Raw genomic sequence first — 18,487 nt, forward strand, 5'->3', positions numbered from 1 at the left:
TTTTATAACTGTGCCTTTGTCTCTTTCAAATCTAATTATAGCCATATTCCGTTCATTTCCTAATTGTAACGGAAAGAAAGTCGTATATAAAACCTTTGTGAAAACAGATTTAATGTTTAACATCCAGCCATTCCCCAGAGAAGAAGCAAAAGCGAAACAGCAGACTAAATAAAACGTCCCACAGTAACCACACAAAGACCTCAGCACCAAACACACCGCATGGAAGGAAACCACCAGTGGCACAGAAGTCTGTGTCCGTGGCTGAGAAATCCCCTCCAGTTTCCCGGTGCCTGCTAACGAGGGTTCTATTACATTTTTCTGTTTGTATTCAAAGTATCATGACATCTAGATGCTCTAGAAATACCAGTGATTTCCCAGTGTTAGTGGTGAATTCGAGATCCCTTCAGGTTAGGGTAGATGGTAAATATAAGGCTGCCAGTGGGACAAGGTGAGGCTGTCACAGGTATGTCCTGAAGCTAACTTTGGGGTTAGACTTGGGGAGTCAATAGAATAGTTCAAATTAGGATTCAGTAAAAGATACAGGGTATGGAGGTGTGTGTAAGCTGGGGTAAAACTCTTCCCTGCCATGAGCAAGGCCCTGGGTTCTGACCCCCACACTGTAAATTTAAAATAAATTATATATATATATATATATATATATATATATATATATATATATATATATATATATATATATGGTGGCACACACTTTAATCTCAGCACTTGGGAGGCAGAGGCAGGTGGATCTCTGAGTCCCAGGCTTGCCTGGTCCACAGACAGAGTTCCAGGACAGCCAGGACTACAAGAAGAAACCCTGTCTCAGAAAACCAAAATAAAATAAAAATAATAGTTTTAAATTTATATGTATGTGTGCATGTCTGTGTGAGTGTATGCCACATGAGTGCAGGTGCCTGAAAAGACCAGAAGAAGTCACTGGACACCTGAGAGATGGCATTGTAGGTGGCTGTGAGCAGCCCAACATGGGTGCTTGGATCCAAACTTGGGTCTCCTGGAAGAGCAGCAAATGCTCTTAACCACTTGAACAATCTCTCCAACTCTCTCGTATCTTTATACGTCTACTTGTCCTATAGACTTAGGATTATGCTCCCCTGTGAAGTGTGGGATGGGACTAGATAAGTGGGTTACTCATTGCAAAACCAGCTTTCACCATCCTGGTAGACTTCAAGCAAGTCCTGCCTTAACTCTGATTGTTACAAAGTGAGCAAAGTCAGTTCTAGTAACCTTTTAAAAAGAGAATTAAAGTCAGTGTAAAGCACACAGTTATACCAGGGAAGGTGCTATGGAGAGAAGATGTGAAGAACAGCAGAACTTTATAGGTAATATGGGCGGCTTGAAAATACTTCTAATTACATGGAGGTGTTGATAGATGATTTACTTGTGACCAGCAGCCAACAAGTCTGAAAATGTAAAAGGATAAAGCTTTGCCACTCTCTAACAACTGACATCTTCCTTTTATTTGCCTTAATGAAGATCATGCTGTCTTGTGTTTTGTTTTACTTTACCTGAGACAAGATCTCACTAATTACTCTGGGTGACCTTTGAACTAAGTATGTGGCCCAGGCTGGCCTCAAACTTGTGATCCTCTTGCCTATGCCTCCTAAGTGCTGAGACTGCTGGTGTGTTACACTGGTGTAACACAGATTACAATGCTATAAAAGAAAGGCACACACACATTCACATTCACACACACTGCAAAATGATGTGGATTTTCTAAATATTTAATTTGGGTGTAATTATCAAATGCAAGCAAGGTTGCAATCTCAACTCTATAACATCATAAAACAAAGTAACAATTTATAAAGGATCTTAAAGAATAGGGAAATGTCTGACAGAAACAAACAACAAAGAAGACCACAAATATTTTTTCTAGTCAACTTTTCTTTTCTTTCTTTTTATGGTTTTTCGAGACAGAGTTTCTCTGTGTAGCTTTGGAGCCTATCCTGGAACTCACTCTGTAGACCAGGCTGGCCTCAAACTCACAGAGATCTGCCTGCCTCTGCCTCCCAGTGTAACACAGATTACAATGCTATAAAAGAAAGGCACACACACATTCACATTCACACACACTGCAAAATGATGTGGATTTTCTAAATATTTAATTTGGGTGTAATTATCAAATGCAAGCAAGGTTGCAATCTCAACTCTATAACATCATAAAACAAAGTAACAATTTATAAAGGATCTTAAAGAATAGGGAAATGTCTGACAGAAACAAACAACAAAGAAGACCACAAATATTTTTTCTAGTCAACTTTTCTTTTCTTTCTTTTTATGGTTTTTCGAGACAGAGTTTCTCTGTGTAGCTTTGGAGCCTATCCTGGAACTCACTCTGTAGACCAGGCTGGCCTCGAACTCACAGAGATCTGCCTGCCTCTGCCTCCCGAGTGCTGAGATTAAAGGTGTGCACCACCTTGCCTGGTGTCTAGTCAATTTTTCAAGAGTTCAAGTTCCTTGACCCCAGAGCATATATACCTTGACACATGACAAGCAAATGAACTGAAATAGACAAGCATGTAAGTCAGGGAGTGTGTGCTCTGCTTGTGAGTCACTGAAATAGACAGGCATGTAAGTCAGGGAGTGTGTGCTCTGCTTGTGAGTCACTGAAATAGACAAGCATGTAAGTCAGGGAGTGTGTGCTCTGCTTGTGAGTCACTGAAATAGACAAGCATGTAAGTCAGGGAGCGTGTGCTCCGCTTGTGTCACATTCTGCTACATTTTCATTCTGTTTTGGTGCTGAGGATCTAACCCAGGGTCTTGCACACATGTTAAGCACAGGCTTTTCCACTGAGCTCCTCTTCTACATTCCTGAGGAAGAACTGGTCATTTATAGGACTACAACAGAAAAGTATCTGTTGAAACTATAGTATGTTTTCCATGTGTTAAGATGTACTAGAAAAAATGAGGGAGACTGAGAGTTAACTTAATGGTACAGCATGTGCTTAGCATATGTGATGCTCTGGTTCAGTCTTCAGCACATACACACACACACACACACACACACACACACACACACACACACACAAGCTGGGAAGGCTTTCTGGTGACTTTAGTTGGTATTGCTGAGGAGTCTAACCTCATACATATGAAGTAAGAGCTCAACCACTTGCCTCTACTATTCTGTTCCTCAACTTCCAGCTCAATATTGTGCATGTGTGTGTGCACATGCATGTGAACACATGTATGTAGAGGCCAAAAGTTGATATTGGTATTTTCTTCAATTGCTCTCCACCTTAACTCATCTTTAACTTAATTTAATTTTTTAATGGTTTTTGAGACAGGGTTTCACTGTGTAGCACTTACTGTACTGGAATTAGTTCTATAGACCAGGCCAGCCTTGAACTCACAGAGATCCTTCTGCCTTGGCCTCCTGAATGCTGATTAAAGGCTTGTGCTCCTACCACTGGACATTGTTTTTTGCTTTTGTTTTTCTGAGGCAGGCTTTCCAGCTGTCCTAGAACTCACAATGTAGAACAGGCTGGCCTTAAACTCACAGAGATCTCTGCCTCTTGAGTGCTGGGATTAAAGGTAAATGCACCACCTCACTGGCTCCACCTTAATTTTTGAGACAGAGTTTCTCACTGAACTTGGAGGTTCCTGATTCAGCTGCAGTGGCTAGCTACCAACCCCAGGGGGCCTCCTATGTCCTTCTACCCAGTGCTGGGATTGTAGGTATGTATCAAGTACTCATGGTTTTTGTTGTTGTTTTGTGGTTTTGTTTGTTTCAAACCCGGGTACTGAGGATTGAACTCAGATCCTTACGGTTGCAAGGCAAGCACTTTCCAAGTGAGGTGTCTCCTAAACCCATGAATAGCAATTTCTAGGAACAACAACAAAACCCTCTTGGCACCTCTTACCACACGGAAACATGATAGATAGCAAGTGAAAAACTAAGACCTGTAAATTTGGTGGACGCTCTGCACCAATTGAATCAGAAAAGCAAGTGATTATATCAAGGCCACAGATCTACACCAAAATGTCAAATTCTGTGAAGTATTTTCAGCCAAAAAGAAATCCTAATGAAGAGAAGATCTAATATCATGATTTGACATTAAATTAATGATTGACGGTTCCTAGTTTGCTCATTCTAATTATTAACAAACTTTGTCTTGTTTTGAGACAGGGTCTTGACAGGGCTCAGGCTGGCCTTGAACTCTCATCCTTCCCAAGTCAGCCTCCTGGGTGTGAGGATTATAGGCATTCATCACATTACCTAGCTATAGCAGACTTTTGAACCAGTACAACATACATTGCACAAAGGCACTTTCTTCTTAACTTCGAGGAAATGAAGTTCAAGTCTCTTACCAAGATGATAGAGATCCAGTCCCGGTCTGAGCCGAAAGCAGAACTGTGGTGGATTCTGTTCAGTGTGTATTGCTCCTTCATTCCTTGCAGTTTGTCATAAAAAGCTGAATGGGCAAATCTTTTTTGTTTCAGGGAGAACAAATCATTCAAACCACATGAATGTCTTATAGCAAGGCGGCAAGGTGGGCTTAGTGAGTCGGGAGTGACATAGACTTTTTAAACACCCTGAACCCTTTTGCTGGTCCAGGATATGGAGGTGGTGGTGAGACACTGTGTTTTCTGGTCAGTGCTACTGCCTGTTCATAGGAAGGTGGTCCTGCGTCCTCTAAAGGTGGCGATGAAGGTAAGACAGCCTCCTCCGGGCTTCTGAAAATGATGGAGGGTGTGTGTCTGGCCCTTCTTGTGTAGACAGCTGAAGAACTAAACAGAGAGATGACATTTAATTTAAGAGAAGTGAATTTCTGGGATAATGACATTAAAAATTCTAGAAGCCAGGCAGTGGTGGCACACTGCTTTAATCCCAGCACTTGGGAGGCAGAGACAGGTGGATCTGTGACAGGCCACCCTGGTTTGCAGAGTGAGTTCCAGGACAGCCAGGGTGACACAGAGAAGCTGAAGTCAGACATTAGTCAGAAACTGTACTCTGTCATCCTGTGATCAAAGTCAAGCTCCCTGACTTAGTTTCCTCCTCTCTAAAATGGGGTAATAGAGCTACCTCAACAGAGTTGCTGGTGTGCACTGAGTAGGACGTTTGACGTAATGCTTCCAGCAGAGTGAATCCCTTTTCCTCCTGCTCTGGAAATCAAATCCAGGCTTTGTTGTGAGGTGGCATGACGCCAAGTTACTTCAGTCTTGTTGCCTGGTTGACCCTTGACCTTCCCAAGTAGTATTTCTGCCATGTAATCTAGACGTGGCCTCCTTTCCATGATTACATAGCTCCTGAACTCTCTTTGCAAAGCCTCCCTTATCCTGGATTCACTGTATTTTTCATAGCTTTCTTCTTGGTTAATTATACAGAATTCTGAGACCCCCTTTTTCTCTCTGCTCTATTTTTTTCCCCTGAGACAGGGACTCAGTAGCTCAAGCTGGCTTCAAACTCACTATGTAGTTAAGGATGAGCTCGAACTTCTGCCTTTACCTCCTCAGTGTTGAGATTATAGGCATGTAGTGCTGGGTACTGAACCGTTGACTTCATAAATGCTAGGCAAGAGATCTACCAACTGAGCTCCACCCCAGCCCCCTTCTCTGTGCCTTGACTGGCATTGTTCCATTCCGGGAACGCTGTCTTTTTCTTTTCTCCAGCTTTTTCTCTAAGCCCACTTATTCTTGGCCAAGTACATAGTAAAGCAGTGGCCTAGTGTGTGTAAAGATCTGGGTTCCACTCTCCACAGTGAAACACGGAGTCAGTCTAACCCGCTCTCCTTCTCTTCATATTGGGATTGAGCCCAGAGTCATTGGCACGCTAGTAGGCAAGTACTGTACGGTTCAGCTGCCGTCTCCAGTCACTGGAAAACTTTGGGAAAGGGTCTTTTCAGGTTGCTGAGCTGACCTTGAACTCACTATTGTAACTGATCCTGAACTGGCAATCCTTCTGCGTTCTAGAATTGTGGATTTGTACCACTATACCTAAAGAATACTAACAATTTCCTTATCAGCCAGTGAAAGCTAAAATGCCACACAGGTCTGACATTTTCCATCCTCTCCTCTGAATTGCAAACTACGTTAAAATTTTTAAAATTACATTTATATGTGTGTATATATGTATACATATATATGCACACACATATATACACACATGCCACAGTGTGCTTGTGGAAGTCCAAGAACAACTTTCTCAGTCGGTTCTCTCTGTCTTGTAGATCTCAAGGATTGAACTTGGGTCATCAGAATTGGTGGCAAGTGCCTTTACCCACTGAGCCATATTGCCAGTCCTCAAACTACAATTTAAATGTTAGTAAATTGAGCTGTTTAGACCGCGGAGTTGGCTGGCTATAAAGTATCAATGCATAACTAACCTCCTAGAATTAAGGGTAATATGACAATTAAAGTCAGACAATTTTGGCCGACCTCTGATGCATGTCTACAGTATTTTTCCCACTAAGGGACAGTTGACATAGGTCTGGGGAGTTGTCTTGAAAACTTGATGATCTGAGTTTCGATTCCCAGAACTTTGTAAAAGGCAGACACAGTAGCATGGGCATGTGTAATTCCAGCATGCTCACTGTCATTTTAGGTGTTTCTCAGACATTGGTTTGTCCCCTCTGGAGAAATGTCAGCTCAAGTCCTTTATCTTTAGAGCTTGTCTTTTGTTGTTTTGCCCTTCCTTCACCTATCTAAAAAAAAAAAAAAAAAGGTTTTGTTTTATACCAGTAGCCAGTGCTCTTAACTGCCGAACCAGCTCTTCAGGCCCTCTCGTCTGTCTTTAAAATCTTTGAAATAAAATGTTATTTTATTCTGTCAAATCCAAGTTTCAGTTTCCTCCTCAGCCAGAAGTCAATGCTCAACTCCCATTCTCCCTATACGTCCTCCAGCTTCCTACCAGCCATTAAATCCCACAGCTTCTTTTCCCTCAGACAAGTCCAGACTCCTGACCTCCCCTGGGAGTCGCATGCTGGCATCTCAATGGGTGCTCCTCTACCTTACAGGTTCTTCCTGCTCTGCTGTGCATTATTTAAGCAATGTGTCTGCTTTGGCCACCTCTGTGTTCCCAGGATGGAACAGATTACGGCTTTCTCAAAAACCTTTTCCAAAAAAGCAGCCTTCTGTTCTTCTTGTTCTAACAGGATTCACCTGTCACCATCTTTCCTAGACTGAAATTTCCCAGCCCTTCCAAATTTTTAAATTTGGAACCTCTCTCTCTCTCTCTCTCTCTCTCTCTCTCTCTCTCCCTCCTTCCCTCCCTCTTTCCCTCCCTTCCTCCCTCCATATATATATCCCTCCCTCTCTCTCATTAAATGGTAATCACTCTGTGTCTTCTTTGAACACTCCCCCTCACTTTCAAAAACTCCAGAACACACTGAGCAGCAGGTGTAAAGGAACAATGGCAGCACTTGGTGCACAGGCAGCAGAACTTAGTTATATAGGGACAGGTGGCCCGTTCACTGGCTAATATTTTATAATTTACTAAGTTAAAAAAACTTACTTATGATACATCTCAATTTAAATTTCATATGAACATATGAATGCTGAGTACCTCTATAATCAGTACAAGTTCTGAACAGGTTTTGTGTTTGGTTGTTTTGTGGTGCTAGGAATTGAACTCAGGACTTTACACTCTACCACTGAGCTACAGCTTCCAGCCCCTGGGGACTATTTACTTACTCATTTGTTTATTCATTTAGATGCTGGGGACTGAACCCAGGGCCCCACATGTATTATACAGGTGCTCTACCATTGAGCTGTATGCCTGGGTTGGAGGCTATTTTTTAAATGCATAAACATTGCAAAGGCACATAGGAATACTCTTTCTCAAATGTGTGGAACAACCTGAGTTCAAAAATTAATAATAACAGTAATAGTTAATACTGATTTAGTACTATACACTAAGCATTATTTTAAGCACTTAATGATCTGGGCCACCATATTGCACAATGCCAAAAGACATTATTCACACATCTGTGTGAACGTTGCTCCCGTGGAACTATGATACATGATGGCTTTGATTATTATGGGGGGGTGTACATGTAAGTAACATGTCCAAGGACTAATCCTAGTCAATTGTGTACTCAGGATCTGAACAGCAGCATGTTAGCTCCCACGATTTCACATACATTACTGTATCACATCCTGTTTCGACCCAGCACAATACACATTGGTCCCTTTCAGAAACAAATGCTAGTCTAAGACTGTTGTTATTTTAGGATGGAATCATATCTTAGAGTAATATGCCAGAAAATATAAATTAAGTGGCAAATGCAAGTTTACAAGATGCTCAGAGTTCTGAAAATACTGTACCAGATTAACCAGTCAGACTAATACTATGTCATTCCACATATGTGATGTCAGAATAGCAAAATTCACAGAGGCAGAAGGTAGGATGGTGGTGAACTTGAGCTGGTGGGCTGGGGACTTGAACAGAAGATGGGGAGTATCTGGGTCCACTGGCATGGAGCTGGAGATGACTGTAAAGTCGTGTGAATGAGATGAATTCTGAACTTGAACAACTTACTTACAAATATAAAAGAAGATAAATTTTATTTTATGTAAACTACTATTCTGGAAATGCACTTAAACTGTATTATTAAATACCAAAATTAAGTTGCAAATGAGAACATACAATGTGCATACCAAATCCACAAAGCAGCTTCTTTTTTTTCTTTTCGTGTGTGTGTGTGTGTGTGTGTGTGTGTGTGTGTGTGTGTGTGTGTATGCAAATGCGCATGCATGTGCAGAGGCCAGAGGACAACTTTGGGTGTTGTTCCCCAGGAGTCATTTTGGGGTGATTTTTTGTTCATTTGTTGTTTGAGACAGGGTCTCTTAGGTAGCCCTAGCTATATTGGAACTCTGAATGTAGATCAGGCTGGTCTTGAACTCACAGAGATTCACCTTGCTTTTTTGAGACAGGTCTCTCACTGAGACCAGTGCTCACCAATTAGGCTAGCCTGGCTGTCCAGAGAGCTCTAAGCCTCCAGCTGTCTGTCTGCCTAGTACTGGGACTGTAAACACTTGCCAACATGGCTGCCTGTTTACATGGATGCTGGGGTCCAATCCAGACTCCATGCTTGCATAGCAGACATGTTACTGACTGGGCTATCTCCAGCCTAGCAGTTCTTTCTTTTTTTTTTTTTTTTTTTTTTTTTTGGAGTCAGGGTTTCTCTGGCTCTGACCTGGAGCTCACTTTGTAGACCAGGCTGGCCTCCAACTCACAGAGATCTGTGATAATATTTTATTTGTGCTGAAATGTGGTAATATTTTACCACATACACTCTTAATGGCTGAGTGATCTCTCAGGACACTAAAAAAAAAAAATTGCTTCTGTGGGCACAAACTAGAATAAAAAATTTTGAAGACTTTAATCTTCATTATCAATACCGTTTGAGACACTCATATAGCAATAGAAATAACTTTTAAGTGATTCTCTCAGAGGAGTCAACATGATCTCCTTCAAGCCTTCAAGAGGGAATGCTTTGCTGGCCTGGGACTGGCTATACTACTGAGGATGCTCTTGCATTTCTGGTCCCCCGTCTCTTCCTCCCAAGTGCTAGGATGGCAGACACATTCCACCCCTGGTTTATGTGGTGCTACAAATCAAACTCAGGGCTTTTGTATGCTAAGCAAGAATTTTACTAACAGAGCTAAATCCCTAGTCCCCCAGAAAAAAAATACTCTTCTAAATGTTGTGGAAAAATGTGTCCTTTATATTTACTGATCTCATGTAAAGAATTTTTATTTTTAAATAAGTAACTTTTAAAATGATAATTCTGACAAACAAACAGCCAAAGTTATAAAACTGGCGAAAGAAAACGATATTATGAAACTTTAAGAGGAATCATTTTTTTCCCTCATTCATTTCAAAGATGAGAAAAACTTAAGTATCTCAAGGAGGGCAGGAGAGACGGCTCAGCCATTAAGAGAGCGAGTTCCAGGACAGCCAGGGCTGTTATACAGAGAAATCCTGTCTTCAAAAAACCAAAAAACTCAAATAAATAAATAATAAAAAATAAAAATAAAAAAAATCAGTAAATAAAAGAAAGAAAGAAAGAAAGAAAGCAGATTGAGCAAGCCAGGGCGAACAAGCCAATAAGCAGAGTTCCTCAATGGCTTCTGCTTATCTCCAGGTTCCTGTCTTGGCTCCCCTCAGCAGACTGTGACCCAGGATTTGTAAGCCAAATCAACCCTTTCCTCCTCACGTTGCTTTTTACCACAGCAGTAGAAACCCTAACCAAGAGAGTTTTGCAAATAATTATGGTCCCTATGAATTCTTATCAATCTCTGTTAATGTACTATTTATCTTTAATTGGTAATAATTTTATTTTATTATTTTTAAGGTATCAATAATAGGTTAAAGCCAGTTTCCCTTCCTTCCTTAAAACAAAGTGTCATATGTCCCAGACTGGTTTCCAATTTGTTTTGTAGCCAAGGATGATCCTGAACTTCTGATTCTCCTGCCTCCACCTCCCTTGTGCTGGTATTTGTAGGCATGTGCTACCACAGCAGGCTTATGTGGTGCTGGGGACTGAACCCAGGACTTCTTGCCACCAGGCAAGCACTCTACCAACTGAGTTATACCCCCGGTCCCTGAACTGTTTTGCTTCTGCCACAGAGATCTGTTAAGTTCATGACCCAGTAAACTGCTGGACTTTCTGTTTTTGAAAATAATGGGGCAGCGGAGTCAAAAGGAGTGCTGTATACATTCCAGGGAGTGCTGCACTACTGAGCTGTGTCTCCAGTCTCTGGAATCTTGAGACCAGTCTCTGTATGTAGCCCAGACAGGTATGGAACTTGAATCCTGTTCCCCTACCTCCTAAGTTCTGGGATTATAGCTCTGAGCAGCTACACCTAGATCTTGTATTCTTTTGAAGGATCTTAGAAATAGCATCATTAGCCCATGTTTGCCATGACACACAGGTGGCCATACACATATACACTAAATAAATAAATACATTTTAAAAATTTTAGAAATAGCATCATTAGATTGTTAATGTGGATGTTAAAACACCAGACATCTGTCAGCCTAGAGTCTGGGAAGATATAAATGTAGTGTGGGATAGGGAGAGGACACTAACAGAGAAACTGGCAAAATCTGAATTTAGAGTTTAGTTAATGGTGATGTTACAATGTTTGTGTGTGTGTGTGTGTGTGTGTGTGTGTGTGTGTGTGTGAGAGAGAGAGAGAGAGAGAGAGAGAGAGAGAGAGAGAGAGAGAGAGAGAGAGATCAACATCAGTGTTTTTCTCAGTTATGCTCCACCTTGTTTTTTGAGACAGGGTCTCTCACTGAACAGGAGGTGGTTGATTAGGCTGGGCTGGTTGGCCTGCAAGCCCTAGGGAGCCCCTGTCCCCACCTCCCTGCAGCTGGAGTACAGGCCCATGCTGCCACACCAAGCTTTTCTAGTTGCTGGTGATCTGAACTCAAGGCTTATGCTTATGCAGGAAGCACTTTCCCGAGTGAGCCATATCTCTGGTCCTATTTTCTTAGTTTTGACCGATCTACTATGGTAACATAATTGGAAATTTATGGGAGAAACTGAGCAAAGGGTACATGAAAATTCCCTGAACTGTCTTTGCAATCATCTTGACTATCTAGGATTATTCTAGAGTAAAAACCTCAAAACAAATGGCTATCAGTTTGGCCCACTTAAAAACAACATTACAAAATGCACCAATGAAGTTACTATTTTGACTTACCCCAGATACGGCTGCCTGTTACACTTGGTGATACACAGATAGTAACCAAACAGGCCAAATATAACCAAGAATACTCCAGCGGCAATTAATCCAGTCAGAAGGCCCATAACATCAATTTTCTCTTTGTTAACATCTTAAAAAAAAACAACAGTAAAGTAAGTTAATAGCATGACTGAAAAGCATCATCTATAATTTCAACAAATTTAACACATTACTAAGGAGAATTTCATAACTAATAACTGCTTGGTTTATTTATCTACTTTTCTTTTTTTTTTTTTTGAGACAGGGTTTTTCTGTGTAGCCTTGGCTGTCCTGAAATTGGCTCTGTAGACCAGGCTGTCCTCAAACTCCCAGAGATCTGCCTGCCTCTGCCTCCCAAGTGCTGGGATTAAAGATGTGTACCACAATATGGCCAAGCAATACTAATTTATCTTGAAGTCTTTGTGTCATAGAACTACCTAAAAAAATGTAAATGATATTTGTTATTTAAATTTCTTTTTTTCTTTTTTTTCCAAGACAGGGTTTCTCTGTGTAGTTTTGGTTCTGGATCTCGCTCTGTAGACCAGGCTGGCCTCGAACTCACAGACATCCGCCTGGCTCTGCCTCCCAAGTGCTGGGATTAAAGGCGTGCACCACTACTGCTTGGCCTTTCTTTTTCTTTTTTTAAAAAATTATTTACATAGTGTGTGTGAGAAGGTTGTTGTGACATACATGCGGATGTCAGAGGGCAATTTCTGAGAGTTTGTGTTCTCCTTCTACCATGTGAGGCCTGAGAGTTGAACCTGGGTTTGGTGGCAAGCATCTTTACCCACTGAGCCATCTTGCCAGCTCTTAGGTGGCATTTCTTAATTATGTTTATTATTTCATTTCTTTAAACAGGTCATATTATGTGAATAATATCTAACAGTAAGTGGGATAAACATGTATTTTGCTCAGCTAGACATGTTGGTCCATTTATTAGGCAACCTTGGAATAGTCCCCTACAGGAGGTGCCTAAAATAAATGAAAGAATCAAGGGCAAAATTAATTAAATAAATGACCAAATGCAGCTAGAAGGAGAAATAGAGAGAAGGCATTTAAAAACTGGTTATCGGGCTGGAGAGATGGCTCAGAGGTTAAGAGCACTGACTGCTCTTCCAGAGGTCCTGAGTTCAATTCCCAGCAACCACATGGTGGCTCACAACCATCTGTAATGAGATCTGGTGCCCTCTTCTGGCCTGTAGTCATACATGCTGTATACATAATAAATAAATAAATCTTAAAAAAAAACAAAAACAAAAAAAACCTGGTTATCAGGAACAGAATGACAGTCAGACAGGACCAGTCAGTTCTACTATTCTGTAGAAAGTTGGGTAACTATTGTTGATAATTTACTGGATATTTCAAAATAGAAGATTTTTGTATTATCATCTCAAATAAATGACAAATGTTTGACGTGATAGATATGATAATTGCCCTGATTTGATTACCACACATTGTATATAAGTGTTAAAATACCACACTGTATTCCGTAAATAGGTACAAGTATTATGGATCAAATTATTAAAAAGAAGAGCAAGCAGCTTGAGATGACCAACACAGGTAAGACAGAGGCCTTCCCTTCTCTAGTAGCTATTACTGCTTCTAAACAATCTCCTCCTGGTGTTTTTTGTTTTTTTTTGTGTGTGTGTGTGTTTTTTTTTTTGTTGTTGTTTTTTTGGTGTTGCAGATTGAACCCAGACTTTCGTACATGCTAAGCATGTCTTCAACCACTGAGATATATCTTCAGTGATTTTCTTCTTCCCGCTCCCGGGATGGGGTGTGGTCTCCTAGAGTCTGGGCTGGCCTGGAATTCACTATGTAGCTGAGGAAGGTGACCAAAGAGATTACAGGTGTACACCACCATACCCATTTTATGCCAGTTTTGTGGCTCAAACCTGAGGCCTCATGCAAGCAGTTTACCAGCTGAGCTACATGCTCACTGTGGGTGTGTGCCTGCGTGAGTGCAGGTGTGTGTGTTCGTTGCTGGAGAGCAAGCCTAGATGCATGAGCTTGCTAGGTAAGCACTCTGGAACTGCAGCCCCAGCCCTACCTAACTTCAGCCTTATCCAGCAATCTCATTTACCTCTCAGAGGTGTTCTGTTCATTTGTGATGGTATCAAAAGAAAAGGTTATATTAGTTTATAAGCTGAAACTAACAGGGTCCTACTTCTGTGCAAGTTTTAACTTAGCCCAGCTGCTTAAACAACCTTTAAGCCCATTATCTCATTTCCCTAAGATCTCACCAAACTTGATTTTCAGTATGTAAACAGACGAAGGTAGCCTTCTGTCTCGCACAGCCCAGTATATAATTGAGAAACCGTCCTTGGTATGCACATTGAGCAATAGCCAAGCTCAGACATCAAGACTAAAATGTGTTATGGCGATGAGAGGTGAGGACAGCATGACATGTCAGCAGTTCTTCCCCTTACCCGATCGTGTGGTCGGTCCTTTAGTCGAATAATCCCGCCAAAACGTAGTCTAAGGAAAAAGACGACACTTTCAGATTTCTGTAATGTAGTATCATTTCATTTGTTCCCAGTGACCTAGATTGGAGGTGGTAAGCTCTTGGCCTGTGGCACAGTCGGGACATCAGTTCATTCAAGCTGACGGCAGTGACTCATGCTGCTGTCTCTGCTGTCTGGCTAATTGGTGAAGGGATTGCTGCTAGTCCCAGCTCTCCATGACCATGCCCTGCTAGTCTCCCCTTACCCAGCTGAGGCTGGCCATCTGTGAAAGCAGTCTGGTTTTCTGCACTGGGGGGTGAGGGGGTGGGGCTCGCTTTGCTAGGAGAGTTGAATTCACTGACTTGCAAATTTATCTCTCAGGCCGTTCAAGTTCTATGCGCTTTGAAAGAATCGAGGAGTTTTGAGGAACCATGATGAAAGTAGAATAATTTTAGTTTGTTTGCTTGTTTTTGTTTTGAGACAGGGTTTCACTGTGTAGCCCTGGCTGTCCTGGAACTCACTCTGTAGACCAGGCTGGCTTCAAATTCAGAGATCCACCTGCCTCTGCCTCTGGAGAGCTGGGATTAAAGGTGTGTGCCACCACCACCTAGTTTAAAATAATTTTTTTAAATTATGAAAAACATCATTAAATCCCAACAGGCACAACTATAAAATATGTTCTTTGTTTTCCCACCTCCTGCATGTGGCAAATATTTGCAGGAAGTGAGTGGTTGGGAAGGATTATGGAAGAATGGATAACTAGGTTCTCTCTATGCATTTGGAGGATCCCTGGGGAGTTTCTTATTCAGCAAAGAGCAAAGAAGGATGCTTGAGAAGGGAGAGCAGGAGCTGGCATTATTTTACGTGTAGAGGAAGTGAAGCGCTTCGAATTCTTCCAGAAAATTCTGTATTACAGCAGGCACAGTGTTACCTGTCTGTGTCCTGTATTATCTAAATTAACAGGCAGGATTGAATTATATTTTAATGGAGATTTTTTTAAAACAACAACGACATTGGGGGCTGGAGAGATTGCTCAGTGTTTTAAGAGCACTTGTTGCTCTTGCAAGAGGACCCAAGATTGGTTCCCACCAGCCACAGTGTGGCTCACAACCATCCATAACTCCAGCTCCAGGGGACTGGGAAGCCTTAGTCTGACCTCCTCAGGCACAAGTAAGCATGTGATGCACAGACATATATGCAGAAAAAACACTCATATGCATAAAAAAATTGGGAATTAAATTTTTAAAAAAGTCCCCCCCACCCCCTTAGGCCAGGTATGGTGGTGCATGCTTTTAATCTCAACATTCAGGAGACGGAAGCAGGAGGATTTCCACTTACTGAGACTCCCAACTCAAAAAAAAAAAAAAAAAAATCCTCTCTTAAACTACATAGACAAATCAATAAAATCCTAACACCAGAGGCCACTTTACATCTTCAGTGCCAGGGGCTGGTGAATGGCTGGGTGAATGGTGGAGAGGGCTTGCCGTGCACTCATAAGGACCAGAGCCCAGACCCCAGCACTCAGATGATGAGCAGCACATATATACACATACAGAGATAAAATAAATCTTAAAAACCAAACACGTAATATCCTCAGTGCCTGGCACATAGGAGACTGTCAATAAACAGTTGAAATAAAGATGTGGGCAATCAAGACAAGACCACTAAGAGGAAAACTTGTGCTTTGTTTTAAATGATTGATGCTCGAAGCACTTAGTTGCTGGGGACAGAACCCATGGGCTTGGGCTTTCCAGTGCCGTGGCCTCTGAGCTATCTTCAAATAACATCTTGAACTGAAATCTACTCTGCCCTGAGACTACTTTTTTAATATAATAAACATTGAACACATGGCCAGGCATGATGGCACACACCTTTAATTCCAGCACTTGAGCCCAGCCTGGTCTGTGTAACAAGTTCTAGGTTATCCAGGGCTACACAAAGAAACCATGTCTCAAATAAATAAATAATTAATTTTTAAAAAGTTTAAACACAATATCACCACATAGCCCATAATTTGCTAATTATTATAAACAAAAGCTAGTGAAGCACAAAGCCAACTTTCAAGAGGCTTACTTAGCATTTTAAGAAGTGGAAAGAGGTAAGAGGCATACAATTTTGATTTTGTTTAAAGCACATAGGTCTATAATGCATTTATCACCACTTTCTCAAAGTATAATGAAGTAACTTTCCAGGTGATTGACATCACCGGACAATTTACCGTTTTTTCGTCATCCCCGATAATCTCTCTGGCTTCTTCATAATTACAAAACTCCTCATAGCATTCTCTCTCCATGTCCCCGGGAGTGAAGAGTTCTAAATCAAACCTATTGTACAGGAGGCGGCGGTGCATAAAGACGTTTGCTGCTTCTTTTGTTGTAAAGACTAATAAAGAAACACAAAAGGATTTCAAACACAATAAAGGTAAGGCAGACACTTCCTGTTTTAACTGGAGAAAAAAAAAATCATTCTCTCGATATGGGTAAACTGTGCCGGCCTCTCCTGGGTGACCTCCAGATTGGCCTCCCAGATAGCATCAGTAAAACAGCTTCTGGGAAAATGTTGGCAATTCCAGACAATACTTGAGTTGTTTATGCCCCAAATTATTAACATAAATAAAAATTATTAAAGTTTCAGTTATCCGGGCTGGAGAGATGGCTCAGTGGTTAAGAGCACTGACTGCTCTTCCAGAGGACCCAGGTTCAAATCCCAGCACCCACATGACAGCTCACAACTGTCTATAGCTCCAAGATCTGATACCTCACACAAACATACATGCAGGCAAACACTAATACACACTAAAATAAAAACAAAAACATAAAAAAAGTTTCAGTTGTCCTTCCTGGTGATAATTTTTTTTCCTGAAAATAACAGATGAGATATTCTTTCCAAAGGTTGTTTCCCTACTACTTTTCCCTTCTTTTTCTTTTTAGTGCTAGAGTCCAACCTAGGGCCTTAATGATAAGTTAGTATGCTCTTTTGGTGTGTGCGTATGTGTGTATGTGTGTGTGTGTGTGATGTGTGAGCTCGTGTGTTGGTGCACCTATGCATTAGGAGGCCAGAAGAGGATGATAGGTGTCCTGTTCTATCACTCTCCATCTTATTCCTTTGAGCCAGGGTCTCTCACCGAATCTCAAACTCATACCTTTGGGGATGCTGGCTGGCCAGCAAGCTCCCAGAATCCACCTGTCTCTACTTCCCAGGACCGGGTTACAGGCCCATCAGTGATCATTCTTGACTTTTGCATGGCTGGTGCAGATCAAAACTGAAGCTGTCAGGTTTGCAGAGCAGGAGCTTAGTCACTGAGCCGCCTCCCCAGCCCCACACTAACACTTGTATATTGCAGGTTTTATATAAGCATATGCTAAAAGAATTCTAAACTCCTATTTATAAAATTACAGGCAAATCAGAAGATTAACTTAGAGCCATTCAGCTCATCCCAAAGGAAGAGCTCCTTCCACCCCTTCATCCCACCATCCAGACAGGTGTCCACAATACTCGGTGGAATTTCGTCCACATTTGCTGAGAAATCAATGGGAAACATAACAAGGGGAAGCATGTGAGAAGATGAGGCAGGACAAGCTTGAACTGGAAGTCAGCCTTGGCTACACAGCAAAACAAGGAAAAACCCGAGGCGGGGGAATATGATTTGTGAGTTTTGTAACCTCAGGCTGGCCATTATTTTTAGTGTCATGAGAATACTCAGATTTTGCCCGAGATCTTTTTCTATACATTAACTATCTAAGTAGGTTAGACTCTTCTAGATCTGTCTTGGCCAATGTAGAAGTTCCTGGCCATATATGGCTATTAAGCACTAGAAAAGTGGCTAGTCTAACTGATATATAAAAAGCACTCATGGGGCTGGGTGGTGGTGGCGCACGCCTTTAATTCCAGCACTCGGGAGGCAGAAACAGGCGGATCTCTGTGAGTTCGAGGCCAGCCTGGGCTACCAAGTGAGTCCCAGGAAAGGCGCAAAGCTACACAGAGAAACCAAAAAAAAAAAGCACTCATGGAATTTCAGATTTCATATTGAAAAATACGTGAGAGAGCACAGGCAAGTTATATATTGTGTATACTTTGAAAAGGCATTGTGGATATTAGGTAAAACAAAAAACATTAAAAATCTATTTCACCTATTTCTTTTTGCTCTTTTTTTTTTCTTTAATTAGTCTATTAATTACTTGAGGCAGGCTCTCCCTATGCAATTCTAGGTGGCTGGAACTCATTATGTAGGCTAGGCTGGTCTTGAACTTTTACAGAAATCCGCCAGGAGCTGGGATCAAAGGCACACACTACCACACCTGGCTTCTTTTTGCTTTTTCGTTTATGCCTATTAGAAAAAAAGTTGAATTATTTAT

General features: G+C 41.5%; 1 protein-coding gene across 1 annotated transcript in view; it reads right to left on the reverse strand.

Annotated features, from left to right (window-relative positions):
* Positions 1 to 2,071: 2,071 nt before the first annotated feature.
* Positions 2,072 to 18,487, reverse strand: part of Prrg4 (proline rich and Gla domain 4) — a 22,879-nt gene continuing 6,463 nt past the window's right edge. The window contains exons 3-6 of the mRNA XM_059259462.1: positions 16,351 to 16,514; positions 14,118 to 14,166; positions 11,668 to 11,800; positions 2,072 to 4,743 (exon numbers count right to left, since the gene is read on the reverse strand). Coding sequence (XP_059115445.1) covers positions 4,512 to 4,743; positions 11,668 to 11,800; positions 14,118 to 14,166; positions 16,351 to 16,514 — 578 coding nt within the window. The 3' untranslated portion in view covers positions 2,072 to 4,511. The remainder of the gene's footprint in view (positions 4,744 to 11,667; positions 11,801 to 14,117; positions 14,167 to 16,350; positions 16,515 to 18,487) is intronic.

Source organism: Peromyscus eremicus, chromosome 4 (genome assembly GCF_949786415.1).
Source record: "Peromyscus eremicus chromosome 4, PerEre_H2_v1, whole genome shotgun sequence".
Taxonomy (NCBI): domain Eukaryota; kingdom Metazoa; phylum Chordata; class Mammalia; order Rodentia; family Cricetidae; genus Peromyscus; species Peromyscus eremicus.